This window comes from Tachysurus vachellii, chromosome 3, assembly GCF_030014155.1.
Source record: "Tachysurus vachellii isolate PV-2020 chromosome 3, HZAU_Pvac_v1, whole genome shotgun sequence".
Classification (NCBI taxonomy): Eukaryota; Metazoa; Chordata; class Actinopteri; order Siluriformes; family Bagridae; genus Tachysurus; species Tachysurus vachellii.
The window spans coordinates 15,343,862-15,371,760 of NC_083462.1; the positions used below are offsets into that span (position 1 = coordinate 15,343,862).

A 27,899-nucleotide genomic window follows, 5' to 3' on the forward strand; every position below is an offset into this window, starting at 1 on the left:
ATTTTGGGTTAAATCCCTGTTTTTCTCACAGTGTCTGTCACATGTCTATGTTAAATCCCATAATAACCCAGATTTGTATTAGGAGATCCTATATAGAGTGTTTATGAATGTTCACTGTCTCAAAGCTGCTTTATAGAAGTATAAAAACTTTACTATCTGTAAAAAACACCAGAAAGGATGAAGTGTCCATGGGCTCCTGGGGTCATTTCTCTCTACCTGTGTTTGTCCCTGTGTTCCTCTGAGAACATTTCACTTCACTAAACCCAGCATCTGGATCCACATCTGTCTCCTCAGTGGAACATTTACAGTATAAAGCTGTAAAGTATTAAAATACACAGTTCTATAAATATTGCCTAGTTGTAGCACTGCTATGACCTTAAACATAAAGGTTTACTCAAAACACAACCCACTGGAGAAGAGCTCAAGATGTGAGAGAAACACCTTATGGTGATCGTGCTGATAAACTAATCCCTCCTGAACAGGGCTTTAGACTGTTTTACTGCAGTGTCGCTGTGGATCTTTACACAACATGATGTTTGCGTGTAGACACACAAACATGGAGTTACACAATAAAACATCTGTATTTCACTCTGATGTTCTGCCCCATTGTCCCTCTGAGTGTTTGGGTTCATTTAGCTTCATGCTGTAGTTAACATCTGTCTCTTATAAACACGTGCAATGACGTGTGTCCTGGTGGTGTTTCAGCTGACAGATTACACGTGTGTAATGACACGTGAGATGTTATAGATCACAGATTAAACACATGTAATGAAAAGTGTGTAATGACACGTGAGATGTTATAGATCACAGGTGACTGTCTGTAGGTCCAGTTAAATAAAGCTCAGACATAAAGTGTAAATACAGAGATAACTAAACACTCCTGAGGTAAACACTCACGATAACACAGGGATTGGTGTCCACACAATGCAGTACGGATACCGACTGGTGTTCAAGTCGATCTTCTCAAACGCTATGTGATAATTCTTCATCGACTCTACTTCAACAACATCCGCCATCACCGTGACAACCGGAAGTTCTCACCAGCCACTTCCGGTATGCTGGTGATACTCAGGAACAGCTTTTTAATAATTTCACATTAAAAAAAGACATCATATTTTTATTTATTTATCAGATTGAATCTAGAAAAATTCAAAGGAAAAATACTTTTCCCTGTGGTTTCTTAGACCCACACACACACACACACACACACACACACACACACACACACACACAGAGTAGTGTTGTTTATGCGCCCCCTGGTGGCAGACTTGAATTTATTAATTAAATTCAATTTAATTTTATTATTGTTATTAATAATAATAATACTAATAATAATAATAATAATTGTTATCCTTTTATTATTATTATTGTTAGTATCCTTATTATTATTGTTATAATTGTTAATATTATAACAATAATAATAATAATCATAATAATAATCATAATAATTATTATTATTGTTATAATTGTTAATATTATAACGATAATAATTCTTATTATTAGCAGTATTATTATTATTATTAAGTAGTTGTTGTAAAGTTGCTAATTGCCTACTTTAGTCTAGAGCTTGTTGATTGTTGAAAATCTCAGGAGAAATACTGTATTGTTTGTGTTCTTAGAGTCACCTGATTGTAAAAAGTCAGCTCAGTTTGTCTGCAAAAAATTGTAAGTGTTTATGAACATTCTCAGTCATCCAGCAAAAATGTTTCATTAGGAGGATTTAAAAATGCAGTTTGACTTCAAAAATGTCTGGAGAGTCGAGACATGGGTTCATACTCAGTGTTTAGTCCAGTGAACTGAATATAATTCATATGCTAATGTAATTGAAGGGACACATAATGAAATGTAACCACAACTACATCTGGTCAATGTTGTGTTGTTTCATGTCAGTGTTGTGTGATAGAAAGCAGACTCTGGTTTGTACTTGAAGCATGTTTGTGTGCATGCAGCTGTAACACCAACAGTACTGTACCCACACCTGCTGAGGATTTATGTCCATCTGCAGAATTCAGCATTCATTAAATTACATCACTAAGTTACATCAGGTTTCCATCTAAGTCTGTAAACTGTTTTGTGTTTGTATGGACAGTGACGTGCTGAAACATGCTGAAAAGCTTTCTCTGTGTGTTGTGTGTCACACACACACACACACACACACACACACACACACACACACACACACACACACACACTCTCTCTCTCTCTCTCTCTCTCCTCTCTCTCTCTCTCTCTCTCTCTCTCTCTGTCTCTCTTCTCTTTCCTCTAGAAGACCAGTGCACCGAACAGAATGTTCGATAAGTTAGGAGGCCATTTTACTAAATTCTTTCGCTTAGTGCTGCATGTCAGGGGAGTGAAAAACACTGAAATAGCTGGAAATCCTTGTTATGAACTGTTCCTGTGAACTGAATTGTGATTGGCAAGAAGAAGGAAGAAGAAGAAGAAGAAGAAGAAGAAGAAGAGTTGTCATTACCAGGGGAATAGATACACAAAAAATATTAGCATTAGTTATGAAAAATATACAACTAGTCGACTCCTTTTTTGAATTACTTCAGTGAATAATTGCAGTGGTGTAGTCACTTGTTTTCTTACCTCCGACACGGAAAGAATAAAAGCAACAGTATTAAATGGTTGGTTTGAGATATGGAAATAGGATGTTTTGCATGTTCTGGTTTCCTTCACCAGTCCAAGGACACATGACCAGTTTTAAATTGTTTATGTGCTTATATAGATGTTATAACTAGGACTTGTCCAGTGTTAGTGCAAACTCATACTTTTGTAGGAATTCAAATAAATACTGAGTGTAAACTCTCAACAAAAGGGAATTAAAGAAAGTTATGAAGTTGTTTGTTTAGGGATTAATTTTATTTATTTATTGTTCAAGTGTGATCATTGACCATGAAACGAATGTTAAGCGATTTTTAAACGGATTTCAACATAAACACAAATTTTCCATTCCACATTGTTGTGTTACTCTGTTACAGGGCGCCGCCATCTTGGAATGACGTCGCGGAATCGCATGGGGAGGGGTGATGAGAGGGAGGGGTGCTGAGGGGGAGGGGGGAGGGGGGAGTGTATGCTAACTGTAAACCGCTAATAAAAACCGTGTAACAAACAGAAAGGATTCATCACTACGATGGGAGTTAAAATCTATTACACCACCGTCACTGCGTCAAGAGAGGTGAGAACAAGCTTATAGATGTTATATATGCAGCTCATAGACGTTATATTCCGCTCATACACATTATATACAGCTTATAGACATTATATACAGCTCATAGACGTTATATACAGCTCATAGACATTATATACAGCTCATAGACATTATATACAGCTCATAGACGTTATATACAGCTCATAGACATTATATACAGCTCATAGACATTATATACAGCTCATAGACATTATATACAGATCATAGACGTTATATACAGCTCATAGACATTATATACAGATCATAGACGTTATATACAGCTCATAGACGTTATATACAGCTCATAGACGTTATATACAGCTCATAAACGTTATATACAGCTCATAAACGTTATATACAACTCATAGATGTTTCTAATGTAGTGGGATTAAGAGACACGCCTCAGTGCCTCATTGCCTCGGTGCCTCAGCTCTGTTTTAAAGCCAGAATAAGGAGACTTTTACTATATAACAGTAAAGAAGGGAATGCGGAAGTCCTCGGTTTGGGCTGAAATCGCCTTGTTCTTGTTTTATTGCTCTGTTCTGCTGAAACAGGGAAGTTCCTGAGCTGTGAATGTGACCATTTGTGTTCCTCTGTGTCTGTCAGACCAGTCTGGAAACAGTTAATCATTAGTCTGGTTTTATAGCACTTTACTGTCACACTGTTTAACTAACACTATAATGTTCACATGTGGTGTTGAGTCAGGGCTGTGTGCAGAACACTGGAGATCTTCACTCCAGGACCAACCACACCTTCTTCATGGAGCTCAGGGGCTTTGTGTTCTGGTCTGTTCTGTCCACATATGTACATATAAGTGTGAGATCCAACTTTACCCTGTAGTGCATTCAGTGCTGCTCCTGTTCTGAGCGTCTGATCTTCGGTCTGATCTTCGGTCTGATCTTCAGTCTGATCTTCAGTCTGATCTTCAGTCTGATCTTCAGTCTGATCTTCAGTCTGATCTGGTGTTGAGGTGGTGTCTCTGTGTGTGATATTTGGCTCACTTCAGCTTATACTTCTGTGCCATATTGACAGATTACTTTTTATATTTCTGAATCTTTGCAAAGAAACTCTGAACTTGTGTGTTCTTACTAACCAGTATAAACTACATACTGGTTCTATTGGTTCTCTTAGTAAATGATGGGTTTATTGAGTTGGATTTATTTCTGTTTCCTGTAAATTCTGGTTGGTTCTTGCAACACTGCCCTCTAGTGACCACATTGACGTTACACAGAAGCATGAAGCTGGAGGCTTGTGAAGCCTACAGTCCAGGCGCTGCCCTGACATGCCTAATGACCGTGTTTAACATTAAATCACATCTGTCACTGTGCACATACACTTCAACACAGAACAATACATTTTCCCATAACGTGTTGTATTGTAAGTAACACACAGGGTCCCGTGTTGAGAAGTTTTGTACAGTAATGTGGACGATTAAAGCCATGGAGCTGAAGTTCTCTGGTGTACTGTACTGGAGCAGCTAGACATCATTTACATTCTGATGTGTTAAAGAATTCAGTATATTTATATACACACTTGTATCTGTTACCATGAGACTGTATGGTTGTTGTCCTGAAGGTTCAGAAGTCAGTATATGACACGTGCACTTGTCTGTTTTCTAGGTGAAATCACAGCAGGCTGAAGTCATGCGCATTTTAGAGAGTAAGAACATCCAGTTTGAGCTGATCGACATCGCCGTGAGCGGAGACCTGCGGCAAGAGATGAGGACCTTGTCTGGTAACCCGTCTGCCTCCCCGCCGCAGATTTTCAACGATGATCAGTACTGTGGGGTGAGGAGGAGGTCTTTTAGTCCTGAGTAATGGATGTACATGTTTAAGTAGAGAACAGTTGAGTTTTAACCTCAACCCCTGCCTCGACTGTTTGATTTGTTGAGGCAGGGGTCTGTCCTGTTACATAATCAGAAAGAGAAGTCATGTCCTGTCTCTGGGGTTTTACTCGAGGGTTTCAATGCAATATGTCTGTTATAATTCTTTATTATTTTACCTCTACACTTAGCAGTCACTTTAATAGGTACACCTGCTCATTTATAATGAGTGAATATAAAAGTATTAAGCAGTCATTAGTAATTTGGCCCTCAGAGTGACATTATTCCTAATCATTTAGCAGCCCTTTGTGTGTGTTTCCAAACACGCTCAGTCTAGTTAGTGACAGTGAAAACATCATTTTTTATCCCCATATCCTTTGCACAAAATGGTTCTGAACTCAACAGGAAGTGACATGATCACAACTCACACACATAAAGAAGAAACAGGAAATACGTTTAACTGCTGTCCACAAGGCTTTTTACACTCTGGTCCTCTACAGGTTAATGTGAACCTTGTCAATCATACTGTCACGTTGGCCTTGGTCACTCCCTCTAAGCTGTATGTTTCTGCTTCCATTCACACTTTATATAGTGACTCTCTTGCCCCTTTTCCACCAGAAAGAACTGGGTGCTGGTTCAAAGCTGGTTCCACTGGCGAACCTTCTAAGAACCGGTTTGCCATTCTATGGGCTAGAGAGCCATCACAGAGCCGAGTGTTACGTCACTGTGTACGTCTCATCTTTCTCAGCAACGTAATCGCAGCAGCGGCAAACACAAACACAACAACAACAATGGCAGATGTTGCTTTACTGTTAGTGCTCATGGCTTTGTGAACCTACATTGGTATCCAGCCCCTGACACAAGCGGTTCTTAAGTGTAGACCAGCAACATTTTGGTGCTACTTAAGAACCACTTTTCCTGGTTCAGAGCCGGTGCTTTGGCTGTCGAAAAAGAAAGAACCGATTCTGAATTAGGCTCCGAACCAGCATTCAAACTGCCTCGGTGGAAAAGGGGCATGAGTTCCATTAATGAGGTATCAGATAAACAAAGAAGTCTGGGTATTGAACGTTATAATAATTCATTTTTTCAATTTAATTCATTCAGCCCACTTTGTGAAGCCGCTGTGTGTGTGCCTGATATTTTCTGATCCAAGTTTTAGCTAAAAAGAAACTCGTTTATCAGCCCGGACACGAGCTGCTTTCTCCACAAATCTTTCGAACGAGTGTTTAGTTGAGAAAATCCTGTAAATTCTGATAAATATTTGTAACTCTTGTAAACTTCGACTTGATTGACTTCAGATCATCTTGTCTGCATGGATTACTGCACCTTTATATCTGTAATATAAGGTGGAGATTAAACTGCTGATCTTTATAATATTTACAGTGTTTAGCAGATGCCTTTAAGCAGAGTGACTTATAGAAGTGCTTTAGAGTCTTCCTCACACTGGTCCACTAGGTCAGGGATCTGTATCATCATCAAGTATTACAGAGAACGTTTAAATAAAACCTGCTTTTATTTTACTGCTATTAATCAGAGAATAATAACACACCTCAGCTGACTGAAAACTTAAACAGCTCGTGCTCAATACGTCTCATTTGCATATGTATACGCCCACAAAACTCCATAAAAGGTAAAGGTCACAGACTGAGGTGAGCATGAAATGAACCATCGGGGTAAAGGCCAAAGAACAGAAGTGGAGGATATTTTAACTCACTTCTTTGCAAATAGAATATTGATTTATTAATAAACTGTAATTTATGATTGATTGACATTCAGTAACATTCACATGTAAAGACAGAAGTGTTTCAGAAACATTTATAAACCTGACAGAATATTTTCAGTTCATTTCGTTTAACAGAAAACATTTACACACAATGTTCACTGAACGATTGATGTAATGTTAATCGTTCCGAATCTCATGCTCTGAATATTTTTCTAATTTTTCAGGACTACGAAATGTTTTCTGAGGCAGTAGAGACGGACACTGTGGAGAAGTTTCTCAAGATTGCATAAAAGTCCTCCATGGTAGCATTCAATGCCTTTTCCTTTGCTTTGCTGGAGCTCGAGTCTTAAAAGGAGAGACCCACCTCGTGTCCTTTGCCCGGTGATGACGTCTACTTTCCTTTGTGTCTATGCCACTTTAATTTGCCAAACATTTCCTGTGTGTCATGCAGTGATCTGAAAGCACACAGAGAGCTTCACTGGATTTACCCTGATTATAATCTATTAAATGTGGTTTAATCTGCACTCAAACGCAACAAACCTGATCTCCTGTGGACCAAAATACCATCAGTCTTACTTTATATCTGTTTGCTTTTACTGTTGCTTGTCTCCTCTTGACAGACCACATCCACATGTTTGGTGGTCAGCATGCTATGTTTAATTGTGTGTTGTTACATAAATGACGTGGCTGCTTTGGCAGTTTGTTGTGGACCAGACGCACATGACCTTCGACATCTCTAACTGATCTGAAAGCACTGTTTTATGGCTCCAAATGTGGGAGATGACCATGTTATCAAGCTTCACAGCATGAAATCATTCCTTTGTATTTTTTGTGCCAATAAATATTCCTGAACATGCAGTTTCCACATGAGTGTAGTGTCTTATTCCTATTCCAGAAAAACAGCCCAATCTCAATCAAAGAAAAACATCCCAATCTAGAAAAAGGCAAAAACTGCAGTACTGTAAAGTGAGAGGTGTTTGACAGGTTGGTCTAATAGGTGTTTATTATCACTCATGTGGCTGTTTGTAACCTGAATTTGCAGAAGATTCTGATAACGTCCACAATAAATACCGTTCCTTTAGCAGTAGACTACTTCAGGTCTTCTACACTGTCTAATTTGTGATTCGAGGATGTCTAGGATTCCGTTTCAGACCAGACGTTCATTCATTCCTCCTCCTTCTCAGCAGTTACTGAAGATGAATGAACATCCGGACTGAAACAGATTTCTAGATTTCCTTACATCCCAGTGGTGCAAATCCAGAGCTGATTCTGGAAACAACTGGCCAGTGGAAGAAAACCTGTTAAACTCAGAGAGAACTTCAGGTACACCATAACCACAGTTAGGATCGAGTTCTCCATCTCACCTAAAAGTTGTATTTAAAAGATAAAGGTTTGTTTAGGAAACGTGCCACAGTTTAATACTCATCCTAAAATCAAGACTTCAGACATCAAATGCACTTAATGGCACTTCTAAAGTGTCTCAGTTATGTCATAAACAACCACAATAGGGCTTTGATCTTTCGTGTCATGACTCTAGCTCTATCTCTTTTTAGCAAGTAAAAATCTGATGACATGAAGGAGAAACTATTCAGAGCTGTAGAATTTTTAAAGTATCCAAGTTCACTTTATCCAGTGAAGAATTGGACATAAACTCTGTTCAGTCAGTAGAAAGTGTAAGCTGAACAGACTCAGAACAGCAATTTACCACAGCTACCTATGAGGATGAACCCACAGATCTTTACCAAAGAGGAAAGCTATCTAATAAAAGTCTTTACAATCAGGTTTTATAAACTAAACAAATGTGTCTGAGTCCTAAACACTAATTGGGAGGTTGTTCCATAACTGTAGCCCTTTGTAAGAGAAAGATCTGCCCCGGATATGGCCTTCCCTATACTGGGTAATATTAAGGAGCCTGCATCTTCTGATTGAAGCAGGCCTGGCAGATCATAATCTCACTCAAATATATGTGACCTTACAGTGTTTTATAGGTCAATAATAGTACTTATAATGCAAATTTAACTGGGAGGCAATGTATGTATAAGAACAGGGTGATGTGGTAAAACCCTCTGGCTCTAGTTAGGACTCTGCTCCCACTGGGACCACCTAGAGGTCATGAAAACCCAAACTAGCTGGTCTTTAGAGTTTACACAGAATGGTGCAAAGAACAAACTAAAACATCCTGTTAGCAAGGGTCCAATGGGTGGAAATGCCTAATGTTAACGTTCTCATAAACATAAATATCAGTTTTATTTCTAGTTTACGGCTAAAAAGAAACTAAAAATAACCATTAAAGAATGTTCTGTATAGGTTCACTTTAGAGAACAACAAATTTCTCTAAACACAGAGAGAGTTCCTAAATTGTTAACAGTTTTGTTCCCAATAAAATAACCCAAAGAGAACCATATACACACTTTACCTGGGTATACTCCCTCAGACTCACTTTTAGTGTCCAGATCAGGAATGCAGTGGATCCCAGAAGACTGGGTGTGAAGGGGTGAGACACCAAATCACAGGTCAAAATATCCTAAGTTTATTTATCAGTGGCACACACATGACACCCTAATCCTTAAATCTCTCTGCTATTGCAACAAAATTCCACAAGATGTCGCCAAAACAAACCGAATCATATATTTGGGAACCACGTGGTACCTGAATCTACAGATATTTAGGCAGCTGGCGAATGCCAATGATTTCTACGTGTCTTAATGAACATTATACCAGTATTATTTATCAGTGGAAACTTTTATAGTATCAAAACTGTTATTTGAGGCATGGTGGAGAAACATCACTGAAGATGTTTTCACAAGCTATACTAGATGTTTAGTGAAGACCTCTGCTGTTATCACAGATAATGCTAATGATGCTGTGCCATGCACTTCTTCATGCACTTCTTCATGCACTTCTTCATGCACTACTTCATGCACATCCACATTTTCTTCTCTTGCACTAATGAACTGAGTGGGAATGAAAGGAGGTCTCCGTCTGGGGGAGGCGCTGTGTGCCTCCTTTATAATGTGTTTTGCCAAAAGCTTTGTGTCTCAGCCACCTCTGGACTATATGAGAGTGCTTGTGCGTTTGTGTAGATGTTTCCCTCAGCTTTCCCCCATCTTTAAATGAGCTTGATTGTATTCTGAGTGGATGACTATGCAACTCGCACGTCTGCTACTTTTTTGGTGGGATTTATTGTCAGCCTTAAAACTTCTCTCCAAATGAGATGAGATGAGATGAGATGAGATGAGATGTGACCTGAGGAGTGGATGGGATGCAGTGATCATGTCTGGATGCATTCAGAGCTTTTATTTTACAGCATAATCAAGGCAAGTAATATCAATGAAATCCAGCTGAAAATTTTAGGACACAGAACATCTGTAAGATATAGAAGGATGGTGTGTTATTAAAGGTAGATTTGGTGCATTGTATTTTTTGTCCTTAACGATATTACATGAGTTAATTTCTGTTGTGAAATCGATCAAACTCATGTCATTAATAGGACAAATGTCTTCTACTTGCAGTAAACTATTCCCTGGACTCCTTGTTTAAATGATTTTAATGGAGTGTGTTCAGTGTACAGAAATGCCCTTGATTCTAATAAGAGTAACTTCCACAGGATTTCTAAATGGGGTCCATTTGGGTTATTATTCAGGTCTATATATGAACTATAGGAGTTTAATATTTATTCACGTAGACATTGTACACAGATTGATTTTCTGACACCCAGAACAACTGCACTACCCTCTCTGCTTCTGCTCACTGATGCTCGATCTGCATGAACATCCTACTCAACATGTGGGGCAGAAGCAGAGAAGGTAGTGCAGTTGTTCTGGGTGTCAGAAAATCCTACTTATATAATTATTTACACATTATTTATGTTTGAATTAGCGCTGAACATTTCTGCCATATGTAGTATATTATTTTGAACACATTAAGATTAGCATTTATATAGTCTGCCTTTAATATGCAAAATAAAAGGTGGGGTGGGAGATATGGGCTGTAACTGGACAATAAAACGCTGTGAGACAGTGAGACGGTTTCCACCTGACTGCATTTCACACATGTGGTCTGAAAGCTGAATCAGAGTTTGGTGAGCTGAGTGTGTTTCATGGAGGGAAGTTATGCAGAATACTGAAAATGACACCATACAACAGTATTTTCCCTCTCAAGTGCCCCTTATTGTGTGAGGAACATCACACGTTTCAAAACTTTCCACTATTTATACTGGTGTTTTTATGTACATTTCTTTATGAATGAACCGTACTGGTAAAGTCAACACGCTGCATATGACATCAGTCACGTCTCACTCTGGACATTTTACTATTTATTCGATCTCATACCATTCTGCGGCAGTTCGTAACTATGTATGCAGTGTGGCACATTTTCCAGCTGTAAGTCCTGTATACTGTCACGAAGCGGTTTACCCGGTCTGCAGTAATGATGAAGTAGGTCTCACATGTCAAATTAATGTCCACATGAATGGGCAGATGTTGGATCCGGTACATCCTGGAGACATAAACATACAAAGACATGCTTTGTAGACTGATTGACATCTCTAAATTAATGTGTGAATGGGTGTATTAAATTGTGTACTGTGATGGGTTAGCGTCCCTCACCTTGTGCTGCGACTTCCCCTGAGATGTGACCCTGTGAAGGATGGGGTGCCAACCCATCGCTTCTCTTTGGACTGGTGGAGGAAACCAGAGCACATGGAGGAAACAGCCAAAACACTCTGCTATGACAGTTTCATCCTTATTGCTGTTCTTTCTGCCTAAATACAGTAGCTATGTCAGCTAGCTGACTAAATCCAGTGAAAGAAATATAATAATAATCAGAATCAGAAAACACAATTGTTTCCAGTAGATATGATGATCATGGGAGTTTTGGGGTTTGAACATCCTTCAGAAATGGTTTGTAACATGGGATAGTTTACATAACAAACATACAGCACACATCATTATATACATTTTATTTATCATTCTAGTTCAATTTAAAACTATTCTATTCAGCATCAAATAAGAAGTTTTGAGCAAAAGATACAATTTGATTATGTAAAGGGTCAACGGTATTTTCATAAACGGTTCCATATTTAACTGTTCCAAATATCAAATGAGCAAATAAACACATCCTATTGCTAATATAATCACATTTTATCAGCTACCAGTTACAAAAGAGGATGCCATATGATTCACTGTGTTTAAGCTTGGGAATGGGAATGCTAACAACCCCGCTGCCCCAACATGTGATAGACATTATTAAGCCTTAGCAGGTTAGTTAGGCCCCTCTGAGTGGCTCCATCAGTTACTGGCATGCTTAAACTATCACAGACCGGAAATTATCCTCAGAAATTATCTCCAGATTTCTACTACAACCCTTACTTGTGGTTTGAACACTCTGCAAAGCTTTCCACAGGAAGTCTTGTTGTCACAGACGAATGAAAAGGCATGGGTTCTCCCCCTTGATATGGTGGGCAGAGTGAATAGAACCGTAGCACATAGCAAGGACTTTGTTCACTGGTAGGTTTTAAGCTTAAAGTGACTCTGTGAGGATTTGTGTTCATTCAGCTACAAGATCATTAGTGAGATCAGACACTGATGGTGTAAAAGTCTGTATTCAGTGGTTGAGTCGGAGTGAGGGCTCTGTGCAGGACACTCGAGATCATTAACACACCATGTTTTCATGGAGCTCATGGATAGTGACACCTCTGTACACGACCACAACAGATCAGAAGTAATGCAGTCAGTGGCATAAAGTGGTATAACAAAAAATATCTCATTAAATTCAGGAATTACAGTAATTACATCCAGTACTTTCACTGTCACAGGCTTAAAATAATAAGATAATTAAAAAAAATTAAATAAAAAATATATATAATAATAATTATAAGATAATTAAAAATGTACTGATTCTGATTAAATTCTGAATATTGGATGTGACTGTTGTGGTATGTTTTGGGTCATTACTCTTATTTAGGTCATTATTATTAGCATTTGAATGAATCTGAGCTAGGGGGCACGGTGGCTTAGTGGTTAGCACGTTCGCCTCACACCGTCGGGGTTCGATTCCCGCCTCCACCTTGTGTGTGTGGAGTTTGCATGTTCTCCCTGTGCCTCGGGGGTTTCCTCCGGGTACTCCGGTTTCCTCCCCCGGTCCAAAGACATGCATGGTAGGTTGATTGGCATCTCTGGAAAATTGTCCGTAGTGTGTGTGAGTGCGTGAGTGAATGAGAGTGTGTGTGTGTGTGCCCTGCGATGGGTTGGCACTCCGTCCAGGGTGAATCCTGCCTTGATGCCCGATGACGCCTGAGATAGGCACAGGCTCCCCGTGACCTGAGGAAGTTCGGATGAGCGGTAGAAAATGAGTGAGTGAGTGAGTGAACCTGAGCTGAAGGTTATTTCTATGTGTTGCTTCAGAGAACTTTCAACTAATAAGCAATCAATTGTTGCACAAAGCAATAACAACTTCATGTGAATAAAGTCTTCGTAAGGCAATGATAGTGTTTATATTTATTATTTATCAGACTGAGATATTTAAATAAATTTCATCATTTTATAGTCATTTTTCCTGTTTGTAGACACTTTTATTATATGTCCTCACTTTCCATCTATGTAATGTATTTGATGTATGTCTATAACATTTACATTTACATTTACACCATTTGGCAGATGCCCTTATCCAGAGCGACATACATAAGTGCTTAAATCTCTAACATTGAATCATGTGTAGTCTCACTGATGTGACATCAAACTGCACTGAAAAAGCAGGAGGTGAGAGAGCCAGTGCCTCTGATTTACTGAAGGGGGCGTGTGTGAGCCAAGGGGTTTATGCTTGTTCTGCTGTTGCTTTTCTTCTCCACAGAGATGACAAGCGTGGTTAAGTTAGCTAAAAAGTCAAAGTTAAACACACTGAAACAAAACAGTCTCAGAACTGAACTTCTTCTCAGAACAGGAGGTCATAAGTTAGTCACTAGTCAGTGTTCAAGCAGCCAACTGAATGGTGAAATTACTGTAAGGAACTTTATTAGATTCAATGCACAGGCTCACATACGTATTTATCCCTAAATCCCATTCCATGGAATGTGACTTTGAATAAATGAGTGATGTTGGTGGAATTTACACTTTAAATATTTAAGCTTGTTTAGCAGCTGCATCTTCTCTCTATTAACACTGTGTTCTGGGAGACTGCTGGATCTTGGATCTTGTCACGAATGATCAACAGCCGCTTCTCACTGAGCTCCTCAGACCATCTACTCTTAAACCAGGGGCTGATTTTGTTGTTTCTGAGAAATCACTCAACACTGAGTCCTCTGTCCTTTCTGGAGAAAATGAAAGAAGAGACCTTCAAAGTCTTACTCAGTTAAAAGTCTAAGAATGTGTAAACTCTGAGTTCTCTAACAGTTTGCTGATTAACAAATCAATTAGAAAGGTTTTAATGAGCTACATTCACCTGGGCAGTAGTTGTGTTACTGGAATCTAACCTGGGATTAACACAGAAAACAGGCCAATTATACACATGGGCCACTTTATTAGGTACATGTTTATGGGGTTAGCGCATCAGCCAATCATGTTAAAGAGCTTAAAGTAATGTTCACATCAAACATCAGGATAAACAAATGTGTTTGCTGTGACACTGATCCTTCTATGGTTGTTGGTACCAAATGGACTGGTTGAGTATTTCAGAAACTGATGTGAGTTTTTCATTTTTTCTTTTTTCCCCCTAAAAGTTTTTTGATTGTTTTTCACTTTGTTTTCTTTTCATTTGCAGTTGCATATTGCAGCTTAGAAAAAAATCTGAAAAGAGTGACTTTGGTGTGATTCGATTTTGTCACAAAATCCTGCCATTTTAACAGGGGTGTTTAAAATTTTTTATAGCCTCTGTTTGAGTTACTGTATCCTTCCTAGAGGCTCGAACCAATCAACAAGGTGTTTCCACCCACGGAACTGTCGCTCGCTCTGTGTTTTATTAGCACTATTCTGTGTAACTCTAGAGAAAATCCCAGGAGATCATCAGTTTCTGATTTACTCAAACCAGACCATCTGGTAGCAACAACCAGGCCACGGTTACAGTCACAGAGATCAGACTATTTCCCCATTCTGATGTTTGAAGTGAATATAAAGCTCTTGAATTGTATCTGCATGTTTATTGATATCACACCACTGAATTTATAGCCAGATGCACCACAGTTGACTATGAAATGATCTTGGATACATCTCGCAAATTAGCAAAAATTCAAGAAAAAGTTCATACCTTCTAGGGAGATAAAGGAGGCACCTCATTTTATACAAACCTTTGCCTTTACAGTTTCTGCTACGGTGCTGATTACATTGTGTAGTTGATTAGATGCTAAACTCAAATGATTGGATGATATTTAATATGCAGTCACTGGCTGGATGAGAAAAAAAGAGCCTTTCTAAACTTGTAATGAATGTTTTTTTCACTTTCAGTCATAATCAAGTATAAATATGAACAAACACCTGCTTTCCACCTCTGCTTTCAGTTGCCTCAAAAGAGCCATAAATCTTCATTTGCTGGTTTTTATAAATGAGTTATGTAAGACAGTGTACTTGAATACCCAACAGTTTGTTTGTAAAAAGTTTTTGTGCTTGCTCGGTTCTAACATGTGTCCTTCCCTTCCTTTGCAGAACCTGAGAGCTGGAGGTATGAGAACCCACAAGGCCCGAACTGAGGCTTTATCCTCATCATCCTCCCAGCATTTGCCATGCTTCAGTCTGCGCTCCAGGAAAAATAAAGGAGGGGTAGTCCAGGGTAAGGTGCGCATCCGCTCCATGCCGGGGGCGTTTCTGGTGCTGGGGATGATAGTGGTGATTGTTGGCACCACACTGGCAGTGGTGGGCTATTGGCCATACCGTGTGCAAAGATCATCAGTAGGTTCTGTGAGTAAAAGCCCCCCTCAGGGATCAAGCTGGGGCCTTGGAGCCAAAGGACTGTTCTCAACAGCAAGTCTGATTCACACAGACAGAATGAAATTGGTAGGCCCTGTTATTATGGGAGTGGGACTATTTATTCTCATCTGCGCTAACACAGTCCTATATGAGAATCGAGACAAAGAGACTCAAATTCTGCTGTCTGAGATGCAGAGCATGATGTGCACCATGTCTAGTGTGCCGTCAACAGACCTCACCCAAGTAAACTCGCTGATCAGGCACTACCACTGGGTCGGCAGCCTTCCTGCAGCCCACTTGAACATCTTGTGCCTTAAAGAGCTGGCCTCCTCTGACCCGCTTCTGAAGGCCAAGACTACAAAGGAAGACAGAGTTTCACTTCAGAAAGAAGTGATGCACACTGAGATCCTTTGCCATCAGGAGTCTTTATTCATCTCCTCGATTCATTTATCAGACTCCTGGAACTCCAGCAAAGGAGACATGAGCACTCACCTGGATGTAGAAAAGGGAGAGGTCTGTGGCCACCAGGACCAACCAAAGAGTCACTGTAACCTCAGCAAATACCTGACTTCATCTTGTATGTCTGCCCCAGAGGGGGAGGACTGGGTCTTAAACACAGTCCCTCCAAGGCGCTCTTACAGTATGAGTTATAGAACTAGCTCACATACAATGTCCAAGTCCTTAGTACAGTTGGAGGAAAGGGCAGTGCAAAACACACGATGCCTTAATCAGTTCCCACAATCATGCATCTCTGAGATATGTGTGAATCAGCCAAGCATTAACACAAAACCTCTTGACTTGGACCTGGCACCTGTGGAGGGTCAGAAGCACCACAGCTGGCCATGAACTTATCTTGGATATGCCTTGATGCATCTCAAACTATCCGGGCTTCTGGAACGGGTTTTCCCTTTAGATCGAATGATTTCAGATCATTTGCTTGAGCTAAAATCTGTGGAGTATAAAGACATGCTTTATATATTAACAGGCCTGTTGGACAAATGTATTGGAAAGGAAATGCAGCATTGTGTCACCAAAGACAACAAAAAGCCCAATTTCTCTGTTCAGCTAGATAATAACAACAAGGACTCACTTTCTTAATGTAGCCAAACCTTTGCTTCTTTCCAGGATGCCTTCCAGGGAACTTCTCCGCCTGGGTTCCAGAATGATGCCACCTTTACTCTATGATCTTGTGAACTAGCATGAGGTTATGTTTTTGAAAGACTTCTGTTAGATGCTCTGGATAAAAGTTTCTCTGCTGTAAATGTAACTGTATCAGATATAAAATAAATATAAATATATATAAATATATACAGGATTGTTTATCTAATCATACACAAAGAAGACAACTGTAGCTTTGGTTCACTATCATTTCATCCAGTACCTTCGACTGTAGCATTCATGACCCATGGACCAGACTCCTAAAGCTATCTCTGTAAGCTTTAAAGGGAAGGGGAAGATACACAACCTCATTGGCATGGTTATTAAAGTATTCCCTGAAGGTTTTATAAATTGTAGCTAAAGGCTTAATTTTATTTTATTTTACACTGTGAAATAGTGTAAAGATATTTTTTGTGTTCAAACTCAGTTCATGAGAGCTTCTAGTGGGATTTATAAATCATTAAAAAAGCTCAGATCTCATGTGAGTCCTGGAATAAGTGCAGGAAAATCTTTCTGATTCCAGCAGGTCTTAGGTACAAATCTCCTCCAGGTAACAGTGTCCACTATAGAAGTACAAGCTTTAGGGTATTTATGTCAGATCGTACAGTGATGAGCTTTGACCTGAGTCACACTTTGTGGTATGTGATTTAAACACAATGCTGGGCTGTTTAGTCCCTTGTGGACACAATGTCACGTACCATGGACACATGACTATACTGCCCCCTACTGATACACCACATGGACATATAAGATACATGGCAACCATCATTTAAAGGAAGTTTGGAAGGGGATGTGACTGCTGGGCCCCTGAGCAAGGCCCTTAACCCTCAGTTGTATAAAAATGAGATAAAATGTAAGTTGCTCTGGATAAGGGTGTCTGCTAAATGCTGTAAATGTAAGTTTAATTCAGCCCTAGTGTTCTACAGAGCTCCATTGATAATTATGTTGGCTTTGTAGAAGCCAACATTCTGTTTTCCTATTTAAGCTTAGACAAAAATTTATCAAGAGTAACTCCTCCTAGGGCTTTCGAGCCACATGAACCAAATTCGGATATGTTGTAGATCCTGGTCTGAAGTCTTTGCATGATGTCACATGCTCATCTCCACTTGCCTCCAAATGTTTTGGCACACTATCTTTCTGTCCACTTGCCTCCAAAAGTAACACTGACCCTTATGTCCACTCGCCTCCAAAAAACACCTGCCTTTGCGAATACTTGCCTCGTCAAAGCCAACATCAAAGTTTGTCGCGACGAACTTTACAAATCTAGTTAATGATTCTTAGCCTCTTAGTTCTTGGAGCCCTTTCTGAAAGGGAAATAGGTTCCACATTGGTTCCTTCAGATGGACACCTAAAGTTTTAGCTGCTTATTAGCTAATTGAGACAGGAGAATGTGCAGGGTATCAAAATAGCATATTGGTATATGTTCATGTATATGTATGTTCAGGCACTGAAACAGGCTGTACAGGAGTGAAACAGGAGTGGGCCAAAATACCTGCTGAGAGGTGCAGAAGTCTCACTGACTTCTTACAGAAGTCTCACTGACAGTTACAGGAATCATCTGATTGCAGTGATTGCCTCAAAAGGTTGTGCAACAAAATATTAAGTTAGGGGTACCATCATTTTTGTCTAGGCCTGTTCCATGAGTTTATTTTTTTAAATAATTCAGTTGAAGCATGGTTGAAATTTATTATTACTTTTGTCAGATTAAAGTTTTTTCTGTGACCATTGTGAGATTTTCTTTCATGGACCGAAGGGTACCAACAATTTTGTCCACGTGTGTAGATGTATTCCTGAAGCAGTGGGCTTTAAATCATTCATTTATTACAATACATATATTACTTTTAACGGGTTAAAATGTTTAAGGACTGATTAGGACTCTTACTGTTACTCCATGCAGTGACGCAAGGATATGAGTGGAGGGAAAATCTACTCACTCCATGCAGTGACGCAAGGATATAACAGAAAGATCTTCAAATCCATCCATGTTTCTGCTGTTTGTCTGTCTGTATGTATGCTGCATATGTGTTTTGACTGTACCTGTGCACCAACTGCTCACCTGGTTTCATATCTGTGTCCCAAATAAAGGCGATAAGAGAAGTGCTTGCCTATCTTTGTGTGTGAAAGGTCAGGTGGGTGTTAAAGAGGACGTTGTCTCCTCTACACTTCACAGTGATGTGTTTTGTCTCAGTTACATGACAACATGACAGCTAAGATATCTCAGTGTTTTACCTTGGTAATCATGTCCAAACTATTTAAAACAGCTAATTATAATATGATAAGGGCTTGGAAGTGTGTGGACACCTGACCATCATCATCTTCAAAAGGGACACTGTAATGTTAAAAATCCACCACATATGGATTTTTATGATTATCCATACACTCTTTACTGGTGTATAAGAGTTTGTCAAATTTTTAGGTTTTATTTTTAAAGTTTCATTTAAGGAATTGGGAGATGAGGCAGCGGTAGAATGAGGAATTCCTCCTCTGTAATTATCCTCAGTAGTGTACGTCTCTGAGGCCAGCTTGTCCCCCCTTATTAGACTTTATAGATTCTTCCAAGCCGCCCCTTATGATCTTTTTTCATTAAACCGGTCGTTTATAAGATGGCTTCAGCAATTCTTACAGCTTGTAAAGTTGGCTTGCTAACTCCTTCAGACTTGAGGATGACAAAAAGACCCAACTCTGTACAACTGTGAATGAACAACTTCCTCTAATTTCTTTTTTCTAATAAGCTAGTTATTATTGTGGAATATTAGGTTTTGACGATGGTCATGGACTAAGAGCTTTTTATGAAATTGTGCATATTATTATTAAATTTCTCTTGGATTTGTAGACAAACCTTTTTTTATATGAGGCAGTAAGTTTTGACTCATGTGTCATGTAGCTCAGAGCACTGAGTAAAAGGATGTTCACATGTTTTTCTCAGTGTGTGTGCATCTGTGAGCAGCAGATTTGTGGCCTAAAGCTGGTTGTAATTTGTTTTTACTGCTGCCGGTCTCTGAGGCACAGTTTTATTTCCTTGTATTTAGCAGTCAATAGGATCCAGGTGTAGACATAAGACACAGAAACAAGCTGAAATGCTACACAGCAGGAGTGGACTTTAACTCAGCCTTCTTACTTGTGCAACAATATATAAATCTACAGCTCAGATTCTTGAGGCTTAGAGACATGCTTGAGACACAAAAACACTTGGAGATGCGTGTGTGTGTGTGTGTGTACAGTAAGTGTTTCCTGTTCTTTGACTTTCACTACTAGGCCATGAAAAAACAAGTAAACAAAATATTAGTGAGCAGTGGAAAACTTTCACCTAAACATTTTCAGGAACAATGAAAAGAACATCAACACCAGGAAACAGCACAGCATTAAAGGAGAAACAGTAAGTGTTGTATCCAGGTCAGAATGATGGTGGATCCGGAGCCTGTATGAAGAACACACCTTGAATGTGACACCAGTCCTTCTCAGGATACCATGGACACCACACACACCTTCAAACACTGATTCATACCTGAGCAACTAACTTAGAGTAACCAATCTCACATTAGCAGGTTTTTAGGAGATGAGAGAAAAACCAGAGGAAACCCACATGGACACGAATCTGGGCTGTTGATCAGATGGCTGAGGTTCAAGCCCCAGCACTGCCAATTTGCCACTGTTGGGCTCTTGAGCAAGGCCCTTAACCCTCTCTGCTCCAGGGGCACTTTATCATGTCTGACCCTGTGCTTTGACCAGAAACTCTAAATGTTTGGATATGTGAAGACAGTATTTCACTGAGCTGTAATGTAGTAAAAGCTTCTCCCTATTAACACTGTGATCTTATTCCAACAGACTGCTTTCTCTATAAAATACTGTGCAACTGACACTGTATGGCCTTTAATTGGACCAGGTGTGTAGGGATAAGGGGGTGAGGGAAAGGTATCCCCATATGATCAGAACTAACAGTTACACCCATGATATTTATGATCAACTGAAACATAAATAGAAGTTTAGTTAGTAAAATTATTGGTGTGCTGAATTGATTGTAAGGTACAGTAGAGTTGAAGATGAAGAGAACAGACGCAGAGTAAAAGTAAAACATCATTAGGTCGTGGGATAAATATGTGTAATCTAAGAACATCCCACATATATTGTAGCTAGCTAATGCATTGCATTTTAGCCATAACTAACTAACTAACTAACTAACTAACTAACTAACTAACTAACTAACTAACTAGTTGTTCTCATTATTATCACTAACACTAAGTTATTTACACTGGAGATCACATCATTCACATAGATTACAGGAATCCAACACTTTCATTCTTTCACTTATTCTCCACCTTTTCTCTGACTGACTTTATGTTTCAATCAGTGATGTGTAGACGTTTTTACATCAGTTACAGGGGACTCGTTCATTTGGGGACTGTTATTAGACCCTTGTTAGTCATTTGATCATAAATGCTTGTGGATAAATTAGACATATGGGTGGACCGACAGAGAGAAAAGATAGATAAGCAGATCCCAGGCAAGTATGTACTTCTGAGTAAGAGCTGAGAGGAACTCTCTGAGCTAAACACTGCAAGGAGAAGATGATCATCAATATCCAATTAGCCATTACAGAGTAGATCTTCCCCTTTTTTTGACAATCAGTTTGGAGCTTATTAGAACGCCCTCTTGCCTTCTGGCCTAGACAGTGTGTTTTGGAGGAACCTGAAAGAAATGCCACTAATTCCCCTCAGCCAGAGCTATCTAATGTCTGAATGGATCCAGAAGCAGACGTGAGGGCTATAAAGAATCTTATGTCTAATTTGAAGTGACAGCTTTATAAAACATCCCAGTTTAATTATACAGATTTACAGGGAGCCAGAGTCTGTTTTCTGATTAGTCTAGATGAGTCAAGATTTCCTGCTCAGAAGGCGCCATCTAATTACCATGTAACTCAATTTAGTATTATTTAGATACTTTATTGTTTTGCTTTATGCCAGTTTAAAATAATATCCAATTCATTTAAATGGGGGACATCCAATCTCACCCGCAGTGGGCTGGAGTGGGTGTAGGCTTTTATTCCCGTCAAACAGGAACCACGTCTAATTCGAGCTGTTTAATCAGCTGCTTCGGATAAGCGGTAGAAGATGAATGAATAATCAGCTGCTCGTGGCTTCTTATCGGCTCTTGGTGGATAAGTTTAGAAAGACATTCATTTAAATAAGTGAGGGATTCACAAAATACTTAAGCACATGACAGTCAGAGCTTTAAAGGCAAAGTTACACTGGATCAAACTGACCATACATGATTCAGTCCACAATCCTCAATCCTGCTGCATTTCGACTACATCTCTGTTGTAGTCTGTTTGTTCCACTGGACATTAAAAGTCATCTCCTTGTGAAGGCAAAACAGATATTTCTTAATTATAACATACTAATAACAGACACCAGGTTTTGTAGTCATGTATACTATAGATTAGAACTAATGTTAAAATGCTATCAATAAAAATTGCATATGTCTGATGGTGGAGAATAACAGTACATCACATTTTCCTCATATAGATTGCATGGTAGAAATATATATATTTTCAAGCATTTTTTATTCCAAAAAATGTCACTTTTTTACTCCAAAGGTGCGAAGGTCCCAGCCTTCCCTGCCAAAGTGCCTAATGATTTCTTTACATGCACAGCATTTTGAGATTTGAAACTAGCTGAAATGAACAGGAATATAAATAATGATACACAATAATAACTGACACCCAAATCTCTTTCCTTACACCATAAGGCTGAGCTGACAGGAAGCAACTCATATAATCACTCTTTACAACTGTGGTGTGCAAAAAAAACATCTCAGCATGCCTACAATAGCAGAAGACCACATCACATTCCTCTACTGGAATCAGGAATCTAAGGCTATCTACAAAATCAGGAATCTAAGTCTATCATGGTCACCAACTCACTCACAGTGAAGAGAAATAGATGGAACATCTTGTGGTGTACATCTTGTGTTTGTTCTACAACTCAACTCATATTAAAGCTATGTCTTCATTCATAAAGGTGCAGAATGGATTCTGATCTGTCCTCTGCACTGTGTTCATGTGTAAACCCCTCTAAAGTTGATGATAGGATTGGTTGGCAATCTGCCAGATCTTTATTCTACCCCAACTACCCCTAGATTACAAACTCAGGACCAGCACTCTCTTACCTCCAAGCTCTTATCACACCCTGCACCGCACCCTCTGATCCTCCAGCCCTGCTCAACTGGTCTCTCTCAGGGTACAAGGAAGGTATGTAACAAGACTCCTCTCTGATCCTCTATGAACTTAGTCTGAATAGTCTAATTTTAATTGTCTGGGCTTTTCTTGTTATATTTCCTCTTAACAGAGTTTTAGACTGATGGAATTGATAGTCTGTGACCTACTCAACCAGTATCGATGTACTCATTGATGGAGACTTCAGAGCACTTCTGTAAGTCACTCTGATAAGGGCATCTGCCAAATTTCATAAACCTACATGTAAATGTGTGGCACTAGCTCAAGTTCCTGAAATCTTTATAGTATAAGTATAAAGTGGTTTACTCACAAGACCCTTCAAAGAGGCATGTGATCAAGCAGCATGGCCAGGTTCTGCTTGTTCTAGTCATGGATATGAAATAGTAGGAATGAAGTGAAGAAAGTTGAAGACAGGACATGAGATGAGTGAGTGTAAAGCAGACTTTTACTGAAACCAGTTAATGGTAAATAGATATACAGCTCTCAAAAATACGTACTCATAGATTTTTTGATTTTTTAAATACAGATGTTACATACAGAATTTATTAATGTGCATCCTGACCTGCACACTCATATGGTTCTTCCACATTTCACATAATTGTATAAAATATCTTTGTACAAATTTCCAAGAACTAAGTAATTCACTGTTCCATCATAACACTGCCGTACACAAAGCCCCAGAGCTCCATTAAGACATGGTGTGTTAATGTTGAAGTGAAGATCTCGAGTGTCCTGCACAGAGCCCTGACTCAACCCCACTGAACACTGACTGAACCCCACTGAACACCGACTGAACCCCAGACCTCCTCACTCTTACACCATCGGTGTCTGATCTCACTAATGATCTTGTAGCCGAATGAACACAAATCCTCACAGCCACAATTCAACGTCTAGTGGAAAGCCTTCACAAAAGGGTGGAGCTCATTAGAACTGGAGAGTGGAATAATAAATCTGAAATGGGATCTACATGTACAGTATCTGACAGAAGTAAGTACACCCCTCACATTTACATAAATATTTTATTATATCTTTTCATGTGACAACACTAAAGAAATGACACTATGCTACAATGTAAAGTCCCCCCAAAATAACTCAACACACAGCCAAGAAGATCACCAAGACCCTGAAACTGAGCTGCAGCACGGTTTCCATTTTGGATCATTTGCAGAGGACAAATTGCGTTCATAGGTAGACCTGCCAGCAGTGTGTTGCAGTAATCCAGTCTTGAAATGACAAGAGATTGAACAAGTACCTGAGCAGCCTGTGTGGACAAAAATGGCCGAATCATTCTAATGTTGTAGAGGAAGAACCGACATGAGCGAGTCACATTAGCAACATGTGAGGAAAAGGACAGTTGATTGTCCATGGTTACCCCAAGGTTGCGAGCTGTGGCTAAATGGGAGATCAGATCGTTATGCAGGGATATAGCAAGATCATGACCTGGGGATGAATCACCTGGGATCAACAGCAGTTCAGTGTTGCTGGGATTGAGCTTTAACTGATGAGCAGTCATCCATGATGAAATTTCTGCCAGACATGCTGAGATCCGAACAGAAGCTGTGGCGTCTGAGGGTGGGAAAGAGAAGATAAGTTGTGTATCATCAGCATAGCAGTGGTAAGAGAAATCATGTGAGGAAATAACTTCCCCAAGAGAGTGAGTATACAGGGAGAAAAGAAGAGGACCAAGTACTGAGCCCTGTGGGACGCCAGTGGAGAGTCTGCATGGAGCAGATGTCACTCTCCTCCATGTTATCTGATGTGAACGTCCTTCCAGGTAGGAAGCGAACCATTCCCAAGCTGATCCACAAATCCCAAGACTCCTGAGGGTGGACAAGAGAGTCATGTGGCTGACCGTATCAAACGCTGCTGAAAGGTCAAGGAGGATAAGGACGGATGACAGTTAGGCTGATCTAGCAGCATGTAGTTTCTCAGAGACATCCAAAAGGGCTGGCTCTGTGGAATGAGCTGCTTTAAAGCCAGACTGGTTGGGATCTTGGAGGTTGTTCTGTGAGAGATAGACAGACAGTTGATTATAGACAATGAGTTCAAGAATTTTTGATGCCGGTCTGTAGTTACTGATGTCTGATGGATCCAGAGCAGGTTTCTTTAGGATGGGAATAACCCTTGCTCTCTTGAAAGTAGTTGGTACCTGACCAGATGCTATGGATCGATTGATGATAGTGGTAATGAAGGGCGGAAGGTCTTGCGAGATGGTCTGGAGCCTAGTGGAAGAGAGTGGATCCAATGGGCAGGTGGTAGGATTGCAGGACTGGATGAGTTGTAAAAGCTCTTCTGCTGCTACAGTTGAGAAATGTGACAATGAAGGTGTAGGGGAATCCATACTCTGAGATGTAAGTGTAAGGATGAAGGAGGAGGAGCTGGGGGGTTGAGCAGAGAAGAGATGATGATGTGGAATTTCCAAGGGTCATGTGAGGAAGCTTGGATATGATGTTGTGGAATTTCCAAGGGTCATGTGAGGAAGCTTCAAGCTTTTCCTTGTAGAAGGAAGTCTTGGCAGTAGTCACATCTGAGGAGAACTTGGCAAGGAGTGTTCGGTAAGAATCAAGATCTGCATCTAGTTGTGATTTCTTCCACTTTCTCTCGGATGATCTTAGCTCTCTTCGATTGTTGCGCAGCACATCTGAAATCCAAGGAGCAGAACAAGACGTTTTCTTGGGTTTAGTGGACATAGGGCAGAGGAAGTCCATAGTTGAGGAAAGAGATGAAAGGAAAGTATCTGTGGGTGAGTCCAAGGGTAGTGAGGAAAAAGACTCAGGATCAGGAAGAGAAGAAAGAGTCCCAGAAGCTACAGAAGAAGGGGAGACAGAGTGAAGGTTGTGGCGGGTAAGAGCAAGGGGGTGAGAGGTAGTTTTAGGTAGGATAGGGAGAGTGATGCTGAAGGATACCAGTTGATGATCGGAGACGTGTAGTGGGGTAGCAGTCACGTCTGTAGCTGGAGAAGGATGGGTGAAAACCAGGTCCAGGACATTGCCTCCTTTGTGTGTGGGGATGTAGATGTTGAGTGTCAGGGCAAATGAGTCGAGAAGAGTAGACATCTACTCCATCTGCGTGGAGCAGGTGTCACTCCCCTCCATGTCACCTGATAGGAGCATCCTTCCAGGTACCAAGCAAACCATTCCCAAGCTGATCTGAAAATCCCAAGACTCCTGATGGTGGACAAGAGAGTCTTGTGGTTGACCATATCAAACACTGCTGAAAGGTCAAGGAGGATAAGGATGGCTGACAGTTTGGCTGATCTAGCAACATGTAGTTTCTCAGAGACCAAAAGGGCTGTCTCTGTGGAATGAGCTGCTTTAAAGCCAGACTGGTTGGGATGTTGGAGGTTGTTCTGTAAGAGATAGACAGACAGTTGGTTATAAACAATGCTTACAGAATTTTTGAAAGAAACGAGAGAAGTGATACCGGTCTGTAGTTACTGATGTCTGATGGATCCAGAGCAGGTTTCTTTATGAAGGAAAAACCCTTACTCTCTTGAAAGTAGTTGGTACCTGACCAGGTGACCTGACCAATCTATTGATCATATGCCTCTTTTCCACCAAAAAGAACTGGGTGCTGGTTCAGAGCTAGTGCTGGTGCTGGTTCAAAGTTGGTTCCACTTGCAAACCTTCTAAGAACCGGTTTGCCTTTCCACCAGCTAGAGAGCCATCACAGAGCCGAGTCTGACATCACTGTATATGTGTCACGTGTCCCAGCAACTTTAGCGCAGCAGCGGCAAACACAAACACATCAACAATGGCGGATGTTGCTTTACTGTTAATGCTCATGGCTTTGTGAACCTAAATTAGCATCCAAACACGGCGAATCCAACGTGTACGTGCAGCTCCGTGTAATCTGTATAAACGGAGGTTGTTATCGAGAAAGTACATAACGTTATTTTATCATTAACACAGAAAAAAGTTAGCCTTAGCATGTAGCTACCTACTATCATGTGTGCTGATAATGTATCATATCGCGGTAAAGTAAATGTGTATTAAACATTAGTATACTTAAGGTATATTATCAAATGTGCTAATAGTAGCCCCACCCACAGCCCCTGACGCAAGCGGTTCTTAAGTCTAGACCAGCAACGTATTGGTGCTACTTAAGAACCACTTTTCCTGGTTCAAAGCCGGTGCTTTGGGTGTCGAAAAAGAAAGAACTGGTTCTAAATTAGGCTCTGGCTCTGAACCAGCACTCAAACTGCCTCGGTGGAAAAGGGGCAATAGTGGTAATGAAGGGCAGAAGGTCTTGTGAGATGGTCTGGAGCATAGTGGAAGTGAGTAGATCCAATGGGCAGGTGGTAGGATTGCAAGACTGGATGAGTTGTATAATCTCTTCTGCTGCTACAGTTGAGAAATGCGACAACAAAGGAATAGGGGAATCCATACTCTGAGATGAAAGTGCAGTCGGGGCAGAAGTGAAGGTCCTGAAGATTTCCTCAATCTACTCATGGTAGAAAGAAGCAAAGTCTTCTGCAGTCAGGGAGGATAAAGCAGGTGGAGCCGGGGGTTGAATAGAAAAGAGATGATATGTGGACCTTCCGTCATGTGAGGAAGCTTGGATATGATGTTGTGGAATTTCCAAGGGTCATGTGAGGAAGCTTCAAGCTTTTCCTTGTAGAAGGAAGTCTTGGCAGAAGTCACATCTGAGGAGAACTTGGCCAGGAGTGTTCGGTAAGAATCAAGATCTGCATAAAGTTTTTGATTTCTTCCACTTTCTCTCTGATGATCTTATTTCTCTTTGATTGTTGCGCAGCACATCTGAAATCCAAGGAGCAGAACAAGAAGTTTTCTTGGGTTTAGTGGACAGAGGGCAGAGGAAGTCCATAGTTGAGGAAAGAGATGAGAGGAAAGTATCTATGGCTGACTCCAAGGGTAGTG

The 27,899-nt window shown here is 40.2% G+C and overlaps 3 protein-coding genes across 3 annotated transcripts in view; 2 read left to right on the forward strand and 1 right to left on the reverse strand.

Annotated features, from left to right (window-relative positions):
- The window catches only part of tmem222b (transmembrane protein 222b), a 7,427-nt gene extending 6,342 nt beyond the window's left edge, over positions 1–1,085 (reverse strand). Inside the window, exon 1 of the mRNA XM_060865955.1 lies at positions 898–1,085. Coding sequence (XP_060721938.1) covers positions 898–1,016 — 119 coding nt within the window. The 5' untranslated portion in view covers positions 1,017–1,085. The remainder of the gene's footprint in view (positions 1–897) is intronic.
- Positions 1,086–3,049: 1,964 nt separating this feature from the next.
- Positions 3,050–7,593, forward strand: sh3bgrl3 (SH3 domain binding glutamate-rich protein like 3). The gene is made up of 3 exons (XM_060865956.1): positions 3,050–3,178; positions 4,810–4,977; positions 6,960–7,593. Exons 1-3 carry the CDS (start codon positions 3,134–3,136, stop codon positions 7,023–7,025), a joined length of 279 nt encoding a protein of 92 aa, XP_060721939.1. The 5' UTR covers positions 3,050–3,133; the 3' UTR covers positions 7,026–7,593.
- A 398-nt stretch (positions 7,594–7,991) lies between these two features.
- tmem200b (transmembrane protein 200B) lies at positions 7,992–16,771 on the forward strand. Its single transcript, XM_060865957.1, has 2 exons — positions 7,992–8,058; positions 15,369–16,771. Exon 2 carries the CDS (start codon positions 15,387–15,389, stop codon positions 16,473–16,475), a length of 1,089 nt encoding a protein of 362 aa, XP_060721940.1. The 5' UTR covers positions 7,992–8,058; positions 15,369–15,386; the 3' UTR covers positions 16,476–16,771.
- Positions 16,772–27,899: the final 11,128 nt, after the last annotated feature.

Bases quoted from the DNA above. Each gene is read 5' to 3' on its own strand.
- sh3bgrl3 (XM_060865956.1), top strand. From the start codon at position 3,134: ATGGGAGTTAAAATCTATTACACCACCGTCACTGCGTCAAGAGAG. The intron at 3,179-4,809 runs GTGAGAACAAGC...TCTGTTTTCTAG, and splicing joins CCGTCACTGCGTCAAGAGAG to GTGAAATCACAGCAGGCTGA. The intron at 4,978-6,959 runs GTGAGGAGGAGG...CTAATTTTTCAG, and splicing joins ACGATGATCAGTACTGTGGG to GACTACGAAATGTTTTCTGA.
- tmem200b (XM_060865957.1), top strand. From the start codon at position 15,387: ATGAGAACCCACAAGGCCCGAACTGAGGCTTTATCCTCATCATCCTCC.